Genomic DNA, 19,433 nt, shown 5'->3' with positions numbered 1-19,433 from the left:
TAAACTCCCAGAAGGGATTCAGGGAAGGGATTTTAAAGGCCGGATGAGGAAAAGGTCAAGGAGTGCATGACCAGCTCATGGAGCTGGTGGTGTGGTAACTACCTTCTGGTTCCAGCTAGTCTGGGTCTAGGGGCTGGTTTTCAGCATGCCGTTAACTTCTTTCACCTTGTGGGATTTTAGTAACTGCATAACAACTCAAGGATATGGCTCAGAATTTTATCTACAGCCCAGGAAGAGGAATTACAGCTCCTTGACTTTGTTTTATGGTTCAGCTATTATTTGGCCTTATTAAACTGTTTTTCTATGTTTCCATATTTTCTCACTTTCCTGATTGAGTTTGCTCTTTAGAACTCCAGGAAGGCCTAGGAGGCTAGAGCTTTTGTACAAACAAAATGTGGGGGACACAGCAGGGTCCCACTTATCTTCAGTTATACTTCAAAGTGTCAGGTTTCAGAGCCTGTGTTCTGTTCATGAAAAGGTATTTTGTCCTTACGGAGCCTTAGTGAGTATTGATAATGATTGATATGATTTCAATTTCAATTCAGTCATATTTGCAATCTCATTATAATGCAAAAATTAAATAAACCTTGTGCTGCTGTGCTTAGTCATGTCTGACTGTTTGTGACCCCATGGACTGTAGCCCCTCAGGCTCCTCTATCCATGGAATTCTCCAGGCAATGCTATTTCCTCCTCCAGGGGATCTTCTCCATCGAGGGACTGAATCTCTGTCTCTTGCATCTCCTGTGTTGGCACTCGAATTCTTTACCACGGTGCCACCTGGGAAGCCCATATTAAACTTTGACCCAATTCTTATTTGCATGGCATGTCAGCTTTGCTGATTCAAACTACACTAATCTGAGAAATACGCAAAAATTATCTCATAATTTCATCTGTGATCTTTCATGATTATTCAGGAAAAGAGTCTTAACTTTAAGGTAGTACCTTTCAATGTACTACATCTTTCTCTTTTTGCGACCAAGAAGCATTCCTTTAAAGGGACAGTAGTACTAGTTTCAGTGAACGGATAGGTGCACGGATGCATTCATGAAGCATAAGCATTGACTTCTTACTGTCTGCATTGTAATCTACAGAGGCTCAAAAGACATGGTTCATATGCTTATCTCATTCATTTAATATCATGGTGCAAGGTAGTGGGAATACCGCCTGAAATTGTCTAAAGTTTCAAGATACTATTAATCTTCAGAGCAAACTCAAACATTGACAGTGGAATGGAAGATAGACCTTTTTTAAAAAATACGGCGCCGGAGAATATGTTTAGAGAAGATTTAAGTGGGAAACCCAAACTACAGGAACTAAAATATAAGTTAAATAAATAGCTAGATGGGAGTTACAAAGGACTATTCTGTCCGTTACACGGTATGAACCTTATTTATATACAAGAGCTGAGTTGCTGCTGGTTGCATGATATATGAGCAAAAGCACTGATTAGAGTGGGCTGTGGTCAGACCAAAGTCTGGAGGAAAAAATTGGCATAGACTGCAGGGAATTTTTCAGGAAGACAGAACAGCATGAAGGACAATGAATGCTAAAGGGCAAAAGGTTAAAAAAAAAAAAAAAAGATGGGAAAAATCTGAGTGTTATTGGTCTTTGTATCTCGGATCACTATTACACAGCTCAAAGGTTTTTATAAATATTGAAGGACTCCTGGAAACTGAAACCAAAAAATACTGTGTAAAACTTCTGCTTGGTGGATTATTTCATGTTTTATACCAGGCAAGTTAAAAGAAGCTAGTTTTAATTGACCATTCCATGCAATCTAGAGTGTGGTGGTCTTGTTGGGACAGGCAGATACCACTCTGAATTGCTGGAACATCCACCACAGAGAACATTCCAGATAATTCAACTCAAATGACTTCATAATTCAGAAATAGCTTTCTGTATGATACAGTAGAACTTTTTTTGCTAAACCACTTTTCATGAGGTCATTAGAAATTAGAATGTGCTTGCATTGTTGCTGTTCAGTTGCTAAGTCATGTCAGAGTCTTTGTGACCTCATGGGCTGCAGCACTCCAGGCTTCCCTGTCCTTCACTATCTCCCAGTTTGCTCAGATACATGTCCATTGAGTCAGTTGTGTGTTTGCATGCTTTTGTTTTATTTGGAATCCAACCGGAACTTCTAAAATGACTTAAAATAATCCATCCTTTGATAGAGTTCAAAATATACTCTTAAGTCAGCTTTTCAACATCAATTTCCTTAACCTATAAATCTATATAGTAAATAAAAATCCAGCCAACTCTGTTACTGATGACTTTACATTGTAAATTTGTGAGGCTCATATTTTTCAAATTTGACTTTATTCACACCAACTGAGTGATTTTTGTTAATGCTAGAATTTTCACCTTTTAAAAAAGTTAGCTTTGAAAGATCTATTTTAAAAATGTAACACATGACCATTAGTCAAAAGGCATATGTAGGGATATTCTGGGGAAAATTATGTCTCTTTTCCACCTTTGGCTCCTTGCCAGTCTGTTCCCCTCCCTGGGAAATACCATTATTTATCCTCGTTTTTTATATTTTAAATAACCCTCAATATAATGAGAAGCTCTCAACTTGTATCTAATTGAATATAATTTGTTACTAAGGCAAATTATGAGCAATAGGAGGTTAACTGTAGTGATACTACGTGAAACATTTTTAAATTTTAAAACAGGAAAAAAATAATACTATTTGGGAAAAATCTTCTATAAACTTATCTTATTTGAGTGCTTCTGTACCCAATAATCTGTAATTATTAATATTCTCTTTCTTGGCTAGCATTTACGTTTAATCGTTCCTATTTTAAAATAGTTCTCTGCTGAGCTTCATAAAATTTCTGTGTTCATTTTGGAATTATTTTACATTTTTAAAACAAGCACAATTATGCCTAGTTCTTAAAATAAAGATCAAGTGATATTATTTCACTTTTTTGCTCAACATATAAGAACATATTTGTTTAATAAAAGTTGATTTGAAAATATATACTTTAATTTTTCTGTATGCATGCATGCATGCTAAATTGCTTCAGTTGTGTCCAATTTGTTGCAACTCTATGGACCATAGCCCGCCAGGCTCCTCTGTCCTGGGATTCTCCAGGCAAGAATACTGGAGTGGATTGCAATGCCCTCCTCCAGGAGATCTTCCTAAGCCAGGAATCGAACCTGTATCTTTTATGTCTCCTGCATTAGGAGATGGGTTCTTTACCACTAGCGCCACCTGGGAAGCCCATTTTTCTGATAACACTTATCAAAATAGAATGTGTGTGCATTTTACATTTTTTAAAAAGTAACTGAGAATATAAGTTACATAAGGGCAGGTGGTGTTCTATTCACTTCTGTATCACTGGTGCCTGAATGCCGCCTAGAGCATAGAAATGTTCTATTTACTGAGTGAATGAATTAACAGATTTGTTCAATATATCAAACAAAACTTAAGGGAAATTTAAAAGTGCAGCTTAAACATTTGTATTTTATTATCTTTTAGGATGGCAGTCAAAATTAGACTCATTTTATATTGGTTATATTGTCTATATTTAGTTTTACAATTAATTAATATTTTAAGTTGTGCAGTGTACAAAACAAACTTAATGCTTATGGTAGAAGATTCCTCATGGGATATTGAAGACAGCTATATTATCCCTTAATTATTTGCTCTATACTTAACATGTACATATGTGAATACATAACCAGTAGCATTTTATGATATAGTTTTTATCTTTGTAAGATATGATCATATGATGATCATAATGCTAATTTAATAGGTTATTGTCCTGTTAGTCACCCAAACCCCAAATTTGCTTTTATAACTCTTTTGTGGGTCTTCTTGAATACACACCAAGTCTGGTTGATTTTTGTGCCAGTGGTAAAATTATTTGTGCATTCATTTGAGAACTAGCATTGTTTTCTCTTAACTCTCCACAGGATTAGTTTTCCCACCATGATTATAACTTTATTATAAATTAGTTGGCCTTACGTATAGTATTAACTGGGTATGTACGTAGCTGTATATCTACACAAGATGTGTGTGTGTAGTTGGTGTGTATGGGTGTGTGTGTTTCACTCGGCATTACATCCTCTTATATAAAGTACATGCTTCAGTTCAGTTCAGTTCAGTCGCTCAGTCGTGTCCGACTCTTTGAGACCCCATGAATCACAGCACGCCAGGCCTCCCTGTCCATCACCAACTCCCAGAGTTCACTGAGACTCACGTCCATAGAGTCAGTGATGCCATCCAGCCATCTCATCCTCTGTCATCCCCTTCTCCTCCTGCCCCCAATCCCTCCCTGCGGGGAGCTGCCCGTGAGAACGGGGTCCTTTGTCTGAAGGACACAGCTCTGGGAGCTGCCTCAGTCCTTGAGGGTTTGCTTGCAAACATAGCTCTCTGTCCCGCCACCCCAGAGATTAGGCGCTTATTTACTGCAGGCACCTGGAGTTCTATGCAAACTTCTCATGCACAGAGAAATGTTATCTGGTTTAAGAAATAATAACAGGGAGCCATTCCCATGCTCTCAAGATTTCTTGTGACTGTTTGTAAGATGTATAGGCTAACCAAGAAAAAATGTCAACTGTTTTGTCTCTCTCACGCTTTTCTGTATAAATATGAGATGTTGAATAAAGTTGGTGTCAGACTGCGTCCCTTCGTGGTGACGTGTCTGAACCTCTCGACCCCATCTTTGTAGTCTCTTGCTTTAGTTTCTTTCTTAGCCCCGCCGTGCACGTTCTCGGGACCTGATCGACTTTGCCGGCTGGCTCCGGCACCTCCCAGCATCAGAGTCTTTTTCAATGAGTCAACTCTTCGCATGAGATGGCCAAAGTACTGGAGTTTCAGCTTTAGCATCATCCCTTCCAAAGAAATCCCAGGGCCGATCTCCTTCAGAATGGACTGGTTGGATCTCCTTGCAGTCCAAGGGACTCTCAAGAGTCTTCTCCAACACCACAGTTCAAAAGCATCAATTCTTCGGTGCTCAGCCTTCTTCACAGTCCAACTCTCACATCCATACATGACTACTGGAAAAACCATAGCCTTGACTAGACGGACCTTTGTTGGCAAAGTAATGTTTCTGCTTTTGAATACGCTATCTAGGTTGGTCATAACTTTCCTTCCAAGGAGTAAGTGTTTTTTAATTTCATGGCTGCAGTCACCATCTGCAGTGATTTTGGAGCCCCAAAAAATAAAGTACATGGATACCCAGTGCTAACTAAGCTGGGCTTAAACTTCATGTCTGAGTCATATAACTTTCATTAAGTGAATTATCATTCATTAGCTTTAGATTTGCAAACAACAAATTATTTCTGGAAACCTCTGAAGGAAACTTTCTGACAATCTGTTTGTTACTTCTGGCAGAAGGTTCTCAAAATTACCTTATTTTCCTAAATATCCTGCAACATATTTTACCATTTTATTGAAAGTCTTGGTCTTCTGTTCCTATTTTTATTTTCTAAACAGATTCACTCAGAGCTGGTAACCATGTGACTGGACTCAGAACTGAGTTTCACAGATTGCTACAGAACTAGTGACTTAATTGCCAGTACTCTTGCTTGGAAAATCCCATGGATGGAGGAGCCTGGTAGGCTGCAGTCCATGGGGTTGTTAAGAATCGGACATGACTGAGTGACTTCACTTTCACTTTTCACTTTCATGTATTGGAGAAGAAAATGGCAACCCACTCCAGTGTTCTTGCCTGGAGAATCCCAGGGATGGGGGAGCCTGGTGGGCTGCCGTCTATGGGGTTGCACAGAGTCGGACACAACTGAAGTGATTTAGCAGCAGCAGCAGCAGCAGTAGCAGTGACTTAATTGTGCAGTCCTGAGCGAGCTATTGAAGTCTTTCTTTCTAGTTAAAGGTTTCCAATTTCAACCTCATAAGGTGTACTGTTTTGTTATGTGAAAGGAAAGTTTTTTCCTAAAAGTCCCATTTTATAAAAATAATGCATTCCAGTGTCAGAACTGTTAAAAAAGGAAAGTAGCATGCCTTCTTTATCTTTCTTTTATATTTATAATCCCAGTTAAAGTCAATAGATGTATATTTCAAAAATGAAGGCACATTTCTTCATCTTCACCTCTAATTCAGTTCAAGGTGAGTTACGGGTTAATTCTCTGCTGATGATGGTTGTTCCCAGAGATTCAAAGTCCTTCACTGACCACTGTATCCTTTTGGTTCTTATAGGAAGAGTTGGTTTAAGGACCAGAGCTGCTTATTAAGTAGGATGACCTCTGGCTTCTTATGTGGTAGAATCTATGTGGCTAATCTATGTGTAAAAATCGTGATGTTTTCTCTTTGCATGAATTTAAAATTTGACATGCACAGTTTTGCAGTTACTTGTGTTTTAGAAATTATTTTCCTCATATATAATGTCATTGAAAATGCTGGAAGACTTTCCTTTTGAAAGTCTGTTCAGTTATGATACAACAATTGTAGATAGCTTATATCAAATTAGCACTTGATTATTCCCTCCACAGATTTTTTTGGAAATTATTCATTTTGTCTTATAATGCCATGTGAAATTTATTTTTAGGGGGATAGTTCCTACGTGAAAGATCGCTGGTGTGTTTTTGATGGATTTATGGTCTTTTGCCTTTGGGTTTCATTGGTGTTACAGGTAATTAAATACTTTTAACTTACAAGGGTATATTTTCCAAAATGGGCATTATTTTTCATTGAAAATCTAAATTTATATATTAAAAAATATATATATATATATATAATATATATAAAATGTGATTGGGTAACTGTCTAGAAACACTTTTAATGTTTATTGATTTTTAAAAGCCTGACATTTTAATCATCATCAGTCAGATGTTTGAATTATTTTTCAATCAGAAATAAAAATCAGTACATACAAGATTATTTCTCATTAAACAGACATTAGAAATATATTCATTGAAATAAAGGGAAAGAACATGGAGTGAGGTTTCTGTATTTGTAGAATAAAAAATTGTATTTAATAATCAAAAGTCCAGTCTTTTAAATGACTAAATTCTCACCAAAAATAGCTAAAATAATATAAATACATTGGGATATATATTGGTTAGCATAAATAGTGTATTGCAAATGGAAAATTCCTTACTTTGAGAAATAGGGAACATATATTTAAAAGGCCTGAAGGAGAGATTTTATTAAAAACAGTATAATTCGTTCCCAGGCACTCATTCAGGCTTGATTTTGTATTTAATTCAACTGAACTTATTATATTCTTCATTTAAAAAATTCAGAATAAAATAAATTCATCATCCAGCCCAGAAACTCATCATGGTTCATATTGATAAGCTGTTCTTATTTTTATAAAGCTCACATCTCTAACAATTAATTTCATCCTGCATATTAAATGTGTTCTTTTCCATTTAGTGACTATTGTATGATTGACAAACATTTTCTAATTATCCTCTTGCCTCTGCTGGTAAATGGAATTCTTTTTCATAATATTTTTATTAACTCTTTCTCCATTAATCTATGTTCTAGATACTTGGAAATTTCCACCAAAGACTGTTAGTAGTGAGGAAAACTTGGCATACTTACTCTATTTTTGTAATAAAAACTGTGCCTTGATCAATCATTCAGGAAATGAACAAGATTAATGACACTTTGATTCATTCATGTATTTGTTTCTCACTTTGATTCATTCATGTATTTGTTTCTCTTAAGAGAGCTATAGCTTCAAAATATACTCCAAAGAAAGTTTTTTGGGGGGATGATAATGGGGTTTATGTATGACACCGTGTGATGCTGTCTGTGTGAATCTTCACTACAAGCCGTGCTATGATGCCCTATGACGCTGTTTTTGGCATGTGCTTTGCTATGTAATGCTGTTTGTATATGTCCTGACTACACGCAATGCTGAGCGAAAGTCTGAGTTATCTGTTCACCTCTGAATTTGCAGGTGTTTGAAATCGCTGACATAGTTGATCAGATGTCTCCTTGGGGCATGTTGCGGATCCCACGGCCACTAATTATGATCCGGGCATTCCGGATTTATTTCCGATTTGAGCTACCAAGGACCAGAATTACAAATATATTAAAGTAAGCACTGCTTTTACATAAATTAAGGGAAAATGTTTATGACATATTTTGGTAAGCTTTACCTACTTTATTTTTTCCTCCTAGGCGATCAGGAGAACAAATATGGAGTGTTTCCATTTTCCTCCTTTTCTTTCTGCTTCTTTATGGCATTTTAGGAGTTCAGATGTTTGGGACATTTACCTATCACTGTGTAGTAAATGACACGAAACCAGGGTAAGTTTATCTACTAACTGTATTTTAACCTGGTGATTTACAAGGATGTTTCTGTAGTTTTCATGTGAAAAACCTGTGTCTCAATTGTTTTAAAAGTATTTGTATGCTCTCCAAGGTCTGTGTTACAACTGAGCAACTAATACACACACATACATACAAAGACTTTATTTGTAAAAGCCCAGTTTGGTAATACTCCAGGCCTCCATCAACAGGTAAATGGATTAACAAGTATATCTATAGGATGACTGTGAAAGTGTTAGTTGCTCAGTCATATCCAACTCTTTGCAACCCCATGGACTGTACCCCACAAGGCTCCTCTGTCCATAGAATTCTTCAGGCAAGAGTATTGAAATGGTAGTCATTCCCTTTCCCAGGGGATCTTCCTGATCCAGGGATCAAACACAGGTCTCCTACATTGCAGGCAGATTCTTTACTGACTGAGCCACTAGGGAAGCCCACTTATAGTAACTACTGTTTGGCAATAAAAAGTATGAGATATTGATATTCACAATATCTTGGGTGAATCTCAAGATAATTATGTTGAGTGAAGAACCTAGATGAAAAAGTACATATTCTCTGATTTCATGTGTGTAAAATTCTAGAAAATGCAGATTTATCTATGATAATGAAAGGAAATCATTGCTTGCCTGGGCATAAGGGCTGGGGCAGGAATGAGAGATGATGAAAGGGCCCTAGAAAACCCTGGAGATTGGTCAATATGTTCATTATGTTGATTGTGGTTCTGTGAAGAACGTCACGATTTCTCAGGCTGTTCTTTTTAACATGTGCAGTTTATTGTATGGCAAATATTTGTTATTGTTGTTGTTACTGCAACTATTTAGAAATGTTACAGCATGAAGTAGAAATCTGATTTTCTTCATATAGTTTCTTATCCCCACACAACTTACTGTGTGTCATTACTCATAGTATTTATTCCTGCCTTTCTCATTTACTAGTTCCTGTCTATATTTGGATCTGTAGCTATGGTCTCTTTTGTGCTTGATTGACCTATCTAATGATCCCCTCATTAGTATCACACTCTGGACCCTTTTAAATACTGATGTGTCTGTATGCCTGAGGTCACCTTTCCCGACCCCAGCCTCACAGGGGCTCAGGACTCTGTTTTCTACTTTTTATAGGCATGGAAACCCAAGCTCTTGGCTCCTGAGTCCTTAGTCCTCGTTGATACCATCGTTTAATCAACTCGTGTGTTTCTCTTGTTCTAGTTTTTGCTTTCCTCTTACATGTTGCCATTTTGGAATCTCTGTTTTCTTTCTTACAAGTCCAGGTGTGTGTGTGTGCTCAGTCGCTCTACTGAAGCCATGGTTAATGATATATTTAGATGGATAAAAACATTATGTCAGATTGTCAAAGAAGCAGAAATGAAGAAAAGGACAGAGGAAGAAAAGCAAGCTGCTAAATTAAAGCAACAAAAGAGAAATGGTTAAAAAATAGACAAGCCACATTAAACGTGGAGAAAAGCAAGGAATTAGTACAAACCCAGGATAGGAAAGTTGAAGGAAGTGGTGAGGAACGGTTGACTCGTGTGGGTGAGCGAAGAGATGCACAGAGGGAAACCTGTAGGTAGGCTTCTTTTTAAGTGCATGTGGGCTGCAGAATGTGTCTAGATTGTTCCATGAATGAATATGAAGGTAGAAAAAGATATCGTGTGGGCAGGAGACAATAGAGGAGAAGTGAGGGGAACGAAAGCTTCTGGGTGAGGAAGCGGCTGTGTGCTAACAGCAGAAAATTCAGGAGCCTGGTTTAAAGGTCCCATTTTTGTTCAAGTTGAAAGGCAAGGCTTCTCAAACGTGTTCACCCAACTAGGAGATTAGGCATCATACTGCAAACTTAACTTTGATGCAGAGAATAGACTACAAATAGGGAAGATGGGTGAGAGTATTATCTGAACTCACGACCCCTGAATCATTCAGTAAGTCCTCTCAGCCAGCTCCACACTGTACTCAGGACTCAGAGACGAATGTCTGAAAAAAAAAAAAAAATTAAAAGACCTCTCATATGCTGACTCTTAGCTCCAGCTCATTACATTATCCTTAAAAAAAAAAAAAAAAAGAGTGTACTGTGAAAAATCTCATATGTGTTGGCAGACTTTTCAGCTACTCGAGACATAACAGTGATGGGGAGACGTCTGCATTTTTCTCTTTCTGGGATTTGTGTTATCAAATCTGTGCAGTCGCATAGTGCGCACACCCATGCATTTTGCCTTCTCTTTCCATGATTCTTCATTTACTGTTTGAGAAGAAGATACGTAACTGGCCACATGGTTTTATGAGCAGTGTTACTCATAAAAACAGCTTCCAGAAGTTGGAGGACTTATTTCAAGGACCAGCCATTTATGCCATTTTTTTCTTTTGTATTTTCAGCTCAGTATTAATTGAGTTTTAAAAGTCTCACTCTCAAGAAGGAAGTTTGTCGATACCGTTTTACCATTTCCAGCCGAGACATTTAATTTGCTTTATTTTTAGAGACTCAAACCATATCCAGAGTCAGAATGAAACGCATACAAATCCCAATTGAAAAGAATTTTCCGACTTTTTGTGTCCTTTCGTTGCCTCTTAACTAGGAATTTCTCATAAACATCTCTGAGTCACAGACACTAAGCTGTACGGTATGATGCTCTGCTTCCAGAGATCACGGTTGCCAGGTGCTGTCACGACCTCATTTCTCTTCGGCGTTGTCTTTTAACAATTGTTCCAATCTCTGCTTAATTGATTTGCACACATGGTAGCCAAATAACAGGACAGCTTTCAGGCAGAGATATGTCTGTTCAGAGACCTGTATGTCCTGGGTTTCAAGGCTGACCTCTGGAATTGATTATGTTAATCTGTGAAGCAGACAGGGCAAATAAAGCAGGAACTCAGTCAGCACCTAAAGTTTTGCTTTTGAATGGACCCAGTTTCTTGTAAAGCAGATAGATGAGCATCTCAGCTGTGTCCTTTATAGCAGGGGTCCTCAACCTCCTGGATCTAATGCCTGATGATCTGACGCAGAGCTGATGCAGTAATAATAGAAATAAAGTGGACACGATAAAGGTAATGCACTTGAATCATCCCCAAACTATGCCCCCCACCCCCCGGTCCATGGGAAAATTATCTTCCACGAAACTGGTCCCTGGTGCTGGAACATTTGAGTACCACTTCATTTATAGCATTACTAGTAAAGCTTTAGCTTCTTCTCCAGTAATAAATGGTGACCTAAGGCAGTTATGGAACAAATAATGGGATTTGACTAAGCAAGACAGTTCCTATCCTAAAGAGAGTTGAGAAGACCAGTGGCCTGTGGCAGAAACAGGTATTGCAAACTGCCAAATGTGATGGCAGAAATCCCCCTGAAGCTAAAAGAGGAACATGTAAGAAGGAGCTGCTAGGTGAAATAGAACAGATGAAGATTTTCCTGACACCTTATTATCATTCCTGAGAAAGGAGAGAAATTTATTCATGGCTTGGTATCAAATAATGACATCTCATCCCCAAGAATGAGATACTTAGAAAAGGTAAGGAAATGTAAATGTTAAGCATATAAAAGTTTACTGTGCAGAGAGCAAGATTCAACCAGGAGCTCAGGTTAACGTTTGTAATGACTGAACCATCCACTTTGAGACCAGAAGCTGGGGGACCACACATCACGGGCACCCTGGACTGTTCTGGTTCTTCCCTGCTGCTGCAGAGTCATTATGGATTCCTTCCTTTGAGACTTAAGGAGAATCTCAGTTATGGACAGTTCATTTCATGGTTCCCCCATCCAGTGGGCTTTCCTGGTGGCTCAGACTGTAAAGAATCTGTCTTCAATGCAGGAAACCTGGGTTTGATCCTTGGGTCAGGAAGATGCCCCTGGAGAAGGGAATGGCAGCCCAATCCAGTATTTTTGCCTGGAGAATTCCATGGGCAGAGGAGCCTGACAGGGCTACAGCCCATGGGGTCACAAAGAGTTGAACACAACTGAGTGACTCAAACACATCCATTCTATTGGATACTTTAGGTCTTCCCTGGTGGCTCAGATGGTAAAGCATCTGCCAACAATGTGGGAGACCCAGGTTCGGTCCCTGGGTTGGGAAGATCCCCTGGAGAAGGAAATGGCAACCCACTCCAGTATTCTTGCCTGGAGAATCCCATGGGCAGAGGAGCCTGGCAGGCTACAGTCCATGGGGTCAAAAAGAGTTGGACACGACTGAGTGACTTCACTTTCACTTTCCATCCAGTGGCAGCTTTTAGGACTTGGTGGTATTTTATAAAATATCAGTAAGACCAGAGATGATATAAAATTGGATTTGGGGTGTAGTTTTCTATACTAGCCCAAATAAAATTTAAGTATTCCTTTTAGAGTACTTAGAAAATAAGTGAACGGTTGTTTTATCAACTCGGTTTACAAAACAATGAGATTTTTTAAAAATGGAAAGGTCAGGAGAATTAAAGATAGAAACATGGTGGAACTTAAGAATATTAATTTTTAATTTCCATGGACTTTATAAAGAGAGAATTTTGTACAATATGTAATATCATAAGTGCCTCAGATTCATGCAAAGGACTGTGAAGTCTTCTTGACTTATATTTAAACATTTTTTGAAAAGATGAGGAAAGACTACTCTGTTTAACTTACAGGATTCATGCTGAGGTATCTGCCAAGCGGGAGGTATAAGAACAAGTTGGGATATTGGAAATATTTTCTTTGTAATGTTTAAGAAATAAAAGTACTCTGATGATATATGTACAATAGATTTCTAACTAAATTAATAGCAATGGTTATGGAGCACCTATTATATTGCAGATATTTTGCTTATGTAACTGCTTTTTTAGAACAAATCTTACATCTGCTGCCAATACAGGAGATGTAAGAGATGCGGGTTCTATCCCTGGGTTGAGGAGATCTCCTGAAGGAAGGCATGGCTACCCACTCCAGTATTCTTTCCTGGAGAATCCCATGGACAGAGGAACCTGATGGGCTACAGTCCATGGGGATCACAAGAGTTGGACATGAATGAAGTGACTGAAGCGACTTAGCACCCATCTATGCAAGAATTTGAAAGAAAGGGAATTAACCAACATGTGTGCTTAAAGTCATATCTTTCTGACACTACCAAGTGGTGATTTCCACAGTTAGAGCCTTTTCCTTGGGGTTTGCTTGTGGGCGTCCAAAGGACCAGCTTAAAATGTGGCAGTTATTTAAACATTCCCTGAGATGTGTAAATTCTCTCGGTTGCCACTAATGAAGAGCAGAATCCTGAAGGAATAAGCATAGAGTTTTGTTCTGACTGAGACACAACTGCACCAGGCATGGTGTGTGTGTGGTATGTGTGTGTGAGTAAAATTGTGTATGTGTTTATAGGAATTTGTGTATATGGTCGTGCATGTGCCTGGTGGCCTCAAGCAGCTAAAGGATCATGTAGTTATGCATCAGACTTTAGAGAAAACATGCTATATAAGGGGCAGGAAGCAGCAAAATGAATTTAAGAAGATATTGAAGAAAAGAAATGTGACCCAACACATCTGTCTCAATGTGGCCATAAGCAGAGGAGACTGAGATGGTCCTCAGGCTGGTCCCCATTTAGAAACATTGATGTAGTGGGAAATGACTATAATAAAATCAAGGGTTTATAAGACTTGTGAATTCTCTAGGCTAAACTTGGGCCCTCTATATGAGCCCCGTCACTTGTCTCAGATAGCAGCTACTTGGGGCTCATTTTAAGGCCAGCCCACAATGGGATTCCATATTCACCATCCCAGTGGTTATCTGTATTCACTACCAAGAAAAGCATTGCATATCTAAATCCTTCACATCAACTTAAATTCCAGTTTATCCTCCAAAAAGATGAAAAGGAGTTATATCACCAATCATCTAAAATAACCTCATATTATTTCCAGAGCTAAATCACCGCATAACCTCTCTCCTTCCAGGGTGATACCTTTAGTTCCTTCAGTCTCGCCTTGCTTATCTGGTTTTCTGTCTAAACTGCACATCTGACGACGCAGAAGGCTGAGTGTCATTTCTGAGGCTCACATACAGTACTTTTGTACCATATGGAAAATGACTGTCATCATTAGCTGTTGCTTAGAAGCAGAGAAGTAACATTTGTGGCCACAGTAGGAGAAGGATTTGTGAATAACACAGAATCCCCAGACAAGTTTACATGCCTTGCAAATCTGCAGGAAAATTCCTTCCTTTACTTTTCTGGGTCTTGGTCTTTTATGACAAAAACCATCATGGCAATAATGCTCTTATAAAGAGCTTTATGTGGACTTAGAGAACTTGTGGTTACCAGAGAAGGATGCAGGGAATGGATAGTTATGGAGTTTGGGATGGGTATGTGCACACTTCTATCAACATATTTTAAATGGATAACCAACAATGTCCTACTAGATAGCACAGGAAACTGTTTAATGTCGTGTGGCAGCCTGGATGGGAGGGGAGTTTGGGGGAGAATGGACACATGTATATGCGTGACTGAACCCCTTTGCTGTCCACCTGAAACCATTACAACATTGTTAATTGGCTCTACTTCCACTATAAAATAAAAAGTTTAAGAATAACATAAAGAGCTTCTGTGTGGATGAATCTCATGTCATTTGAGAATGTTCAATATGGCCTTAATGTGATGAATACCATTCATGAATCAGGCATCTTAAATCCGTGTCCACAGACAGCAAGTATTAATGAAGAGTGATTACATTATGCATTGTAATCAACACACTTGTTGAAAATGTCAAATCCTTTTTTGTGTTGTTTGCAGAAATGTAACCTGGAACAGTTTAGCCATCCCAGATACACACTGCTCCCCAGAACTGGAAGAAGGCTACCAGTGCCCCCCAGGATTTAAATGCATGGACCTGGAAGATCTGGGACTTAGCAGGCAAGAGCTGGGCTACAGTGGCTTTAACGAGATAGGTCTGTCTTACTGATAAAACACCTTTTCTGTTTCTGTTTTACAATGTTTATGAAATGGAGACAGTAGTTACATAATTAATAGTTTATGTTCAGACTGTATAGGATTTAAGAAACACAATTGCAAATTTTAATATATTCTACCCTCCAGTCTATAACATACAGCCTGTTTCCATATAGATATGCAACAATATCTATATAGAGTTAAATATCTCTTCAATTATTAATTATAGGATTTAAAAATATTTGTTGATCACGGTTCAGGGTTCTTGGCTCAAAGAACCCCTTGAATCAACAGGACTTGGTTCCCGTCCACATTTAACTAGTAGGCAAGGTAAGTCTTAAATAATTGGAATACTAGACATTGATGGGAGAAGGCAATGGCACCCCACTCCAGTACTCTTGCCTGGAAATTCCCATGGATGGAGGCCTGGAAGGCTGCAGTCCATGGGGTCGCTGAGGGTCAGACATGACTGAACGACTTCACTTTCACTTTTCACTTTCATGCATTGGAGAAGGCAATGGCAACCCACTCCAGTACTCTTGCCTGGAGAATCCCAGGGATGGGGGAGCCTGGTGGGCTGCCATCTATGGGGTCGCACAGAGTCAGACACGACTGAAACGACTTAGCAGCAGCAGACATTGATAGGTATGTGACAGCTGAAAAGTAATTCTGGGAACAGAAGACAGCTAATGAAGTACTTAGTGAATGTGCATCAGCTATGTAATAGAAATATGAGGAATGCTTGTATGCGAATACAATGTGCTCAAATGTGTACATTTATTCGTGGCTTGTCCTGTTAAGTCCTGAAATGTGCCATCACACGTAGACTTGGCATCTGGCATTCAGTTGGTATCATTGCATTTGTTACAATTCCATGCATGTTGTGCATATTTCATTATTGAAACAAAAAACCATGGAATTCTAAACACATATGTTATGCTTTGAAAATTTGTCCTAGTCGGTTTAGGCAACCACAGCAAAATATCATAGACTGTGTGGCATAGACGACAGAAATGTACTTCTCCCCAGTGTGAAGGCTGTAAGTCTGGGGCAGGGTGCAGCACGGTCAGCTTTGATGAGGCCCCTCTCCTTGGCTTGCAGGCTTCTCTCTGTGTCCTTATGTGAGGGATTGAGTGGGGGCAGAAAAAGAGATGGGGGGAGAGAGAGGAAGAGAAAGTCCTCTGCTCTCTTCTTAGAAGGGCACTAATCCCATCATGGGAACCCCACCCCTCATGACCTGGTCTAAACCACATCACCCTCTGGAGTCCCCACCTCCTAATACCATCACCTTGGGAATTAGGGCTTCAGTATATGAATGGCAGGGGCTGAGTAGACTCAGACATTCAGTCCATGGCACAACTGTTGGAGTCATTTGAAAATGAATTACTTTTATTTTAAAGTTTCAAGGCCCAGGTACACTTAAAAACGTTCTGGACACTTTTACCCAGGACATAAGAGGAAAATCTTTTGGTGTGTAACAGGGTGGTGGTTGCACTCTTTTGGAAGCCAAATCTAGGTATTTTTAATCCGTCCTGTGGTGTGGTTTCATTTCCCAATGGACCAGCTGTACAATGGGGATTGCATCGCCCCAAAAGAGAACAGCATCTCTGTCCACCCTGGAGGGTAACTGCTTCAAACACAGCCTGTCCACCTTCACCCATCAGGAACAGTGCCTGATGAATCCAATTCCTACCCTATGGCTTCAGTCATCACAGCTCCTACATAGTGTTATGCAGGATGGCATAATGAACTCTGGGATAACTGTTTGAATTTCAGAAAGGACATGTGAAGCTCTTGCATTGATTGAGGCATACCTTCCAGACATATGAATTAAACCCACAAGGCTTCAGCCTTTGGAGAGAATGTAATACTTGAACTTGGGCTGAAAAAACCAAATAGTTGATATTTCTAAAGGGTGAATTTTGCAAACAGCACATAAATTTTTATTCTTATATTTTAGTACAGCTGCATAGTAAATTCCCAGCATAATGGTTAGATGGATACTCTTCATTTGGCCAACGATACAGTTTTCTAATTCACAAAAATTTAGAAGGCAATAGATGTGAAACATTCTAATTTTCTGTCCTCTCTTATCTGGTTTTGGAACTGATCTTACATCCTTTCCCCTGTCTCAGAAGTGCAAACACTTTTATGGATTATGCCAGTGACTTTCAGGCATGAGTGGGAAACCACAGGTGTGGTTTGGGAGATGAGATATACAGATTTAGTAAGCTGCTCTGAGCAAGCTCCAGAAGTCCTAACAACTGGGGCAGGACTGGAATGCATGACTGGTTAGATCCTGTTGCTCTTTCTTTTAGGGGCTGAGTTTGCCCATGTCTGGAGTGGAGAGCAGCCAGCATTCAAGGTTAGGCTGCCCTTGAAGGGCAGTGGAACCCAAGGAAGCAGTGGAAACCTCCAAGCCTTTAAAATTATGTTGCTAAATCAAATCTCACCCTGATCATTTTAAATGCGGCAGTTGTGTTTACACTCCAATTGCTGCATTATATTCAACTAGATCCATCTTTCTTCACTGTTACTTACAGGGCTTCAACTAATATAGAGGAACAATACCTCTTTGAGCCAGAAAGTCTACTTCTAAAGTGTGTGGGCTTAAGAAGTTCATTTCTAGGAAGGAATCGCCTTTGGGGGTAATCAGTTCAGTTCAGTTTAGTCGCTCAGTTGTGTCCGACTCTTTGCGACCCCATGAATCGTAGTATGCCAGGCCTCCCTGTCCATCACCAACTCCCGGAGTTCACTCAAACTCATGTCCATCGAGTCGGTGATGCCATCCAGCCATCTCATCCTCTGTCGTCACCTTCTTCTCCTGCCCCTAATCCTTCCCAGCATTAGGGTCTTTTCCAATGAGTCAACTCTTCGCATGAGGTCACCAAAGTATTGGAATTTCAGCTTTAGCATCATTCCTTCCAATGAACACCCAGGACTGGTCTCCCTTAGGATGGACTGGTTGGATCTCCTTGCTGTCCAAGGGACTCTCAAGAGTCTTCTCCAACACCACAGTTCAAAAGCATCAATTCTTCGGCGCTCAGCTTTCTTCACAGTCCAACTCTCACATCCATACATGACCACTGGAAAAACCATAGCCTTGACTAGACAGACCTTTGTTGCCAAAGTAATGTCTCTGCTTTTGAATATGCTGTCTAGCTTGGTCATAACTTTCCTTCCAAGGAGTAAGCATCTTTTAATTTCATGGCTGCAATCACCATCTGCAGTGATTTTGGAGCCCAAAAAATAAGTCTGACACTGTTTCCACTGTTTCCCCATCTATTTCCCACGAAGTGATGGGACCAGATGCCATCATCTTCATTTTCTGAATGTTGAGCTTTAAGCCAACTTTTTCACTCTCCACCTTCACTTTCATCAAGAGGCTTTTTAGTTCCTCTTCACTTTCTGCCATAAGGGTGGTGTCATCTGCATATCTGAGGTTATTGATATTTCTCCCAGCAACCTTGATTCCAGCTTGTGCTTCTTCCAGCCCAGCATTTCTCATGATGTATTCTGCATATAAGTTAAATAAGCAGGGTGACAATATACAGCCTTGACGTACTCCTTTTCCTATTTGGAACCAGTCTGTTGTTCCATGTCCAGTTCTAACTGTTGCTTCCTGACCTGCATACAGGTTTCTCAAGAGACAGGTCAGATGGTCTGGTATTCCCATATCTTTATGAATTTCCCACAGTTTATTGTGATCCACACAGTCAAAGGCTTTTTCATAGTCAATAAAGCAGAAATAGCAATAGTCAATAGTCAATAAAGCAGTTTTTCTGGAACTCTTGCTTTTTCGATGATCCAGCAGATGTTGGCAATTTGATCTCTGGTTCCTCTGCCTTTTATAAAATAGAGGAAAACAACAGAATGGGAAAGACTAAAGATCTCTTCAAGAAAATTAGAGATACCAAGGAACATTTCATGCAAAGATGGGCTGGATAAAGGACAGAAATTGTATGGACCTAACAGAAGCAGAAGATATTAAGAAGAGATGGCAAGAATACACAGAAGAACTGTACAAAAAAGATCTTCACGACCCAGATAATCACAATGGTGTGATCACTCACCTAGAGCCAGGCATCCTGGAATGTGAAGTCAAATAGGTCTTACTTAGAAAGCATCACTATGAAGAAAGCTAGTGGAGGTGATAGAATTCCAGTTGAGCTATTTCAGATCCTAAAAGATGATGCTGTGAAAGTGCTGCACTCAATATGCCAGCTAATTTGGAAAACTCAGCAGTGGCCACAGGACTGGAAAAGGTCAGTTTTCATTCCAATCCCAAAGAAAGGCAATGCAAAG

General features: G+C 39.4%; 1 protein-coding gene across 4 annotated transcripts in view; it reads left to right on the top strand.

Moving 5' to 3' along the window:
* The window catches only part of NALCN (sodium leak channel, non-selective), a 303,303-nt gene that overhangs the window by 29,805 nt on the left and 254,065 nt on the right, over window positions 1-19,433 (top strand). For all 4 annotated transcript variants that reach the window (XM_025000161.2, XM_059892311.1, XM_059892312.1 and 1 more), the window contains exons 4-7: window positions 6,513-6,596; window positions 7,875-8,014; window positions 8,099-8,227; window positions 14,973-15,127. In XM_025000161.2, the coding sequence (XP_024855929.1) occupies window positions 6,513-6,596; window positions 7,875-8,014; window positions 8,099-8,227; window positions 14,973-15,127 (508 nt within the window). The remainder of the gene's footprint in view (window positions 1-6,512; window positions 6,597-7,874; window positions 8,015-8,098; window positions 8,228-14,972; window positions 15,128-19,433) is intronic.

The sequence above is a fragment of the Bos taurus genome, chromosome 12 (assembly GCF_002263795.3).
Source record: "Bos taurus isolate L1 Dominette 01449 registration number 42190680 breed Hereford chromosome 12, ARS-UCD2.0, whole genome shotgun sequence".
Classification (NCBI taxonomy): Eukaryota; Metazoa; Chordata; class Mammalia; order Artiodactyla; family Bovidae; genus Bos; species Bos taurus.
The sequence above is the reverse complement of the archived record's forward strand: the minus strand, read 5'-3'. Positions and strand labels throughout refer to the sequence as shown.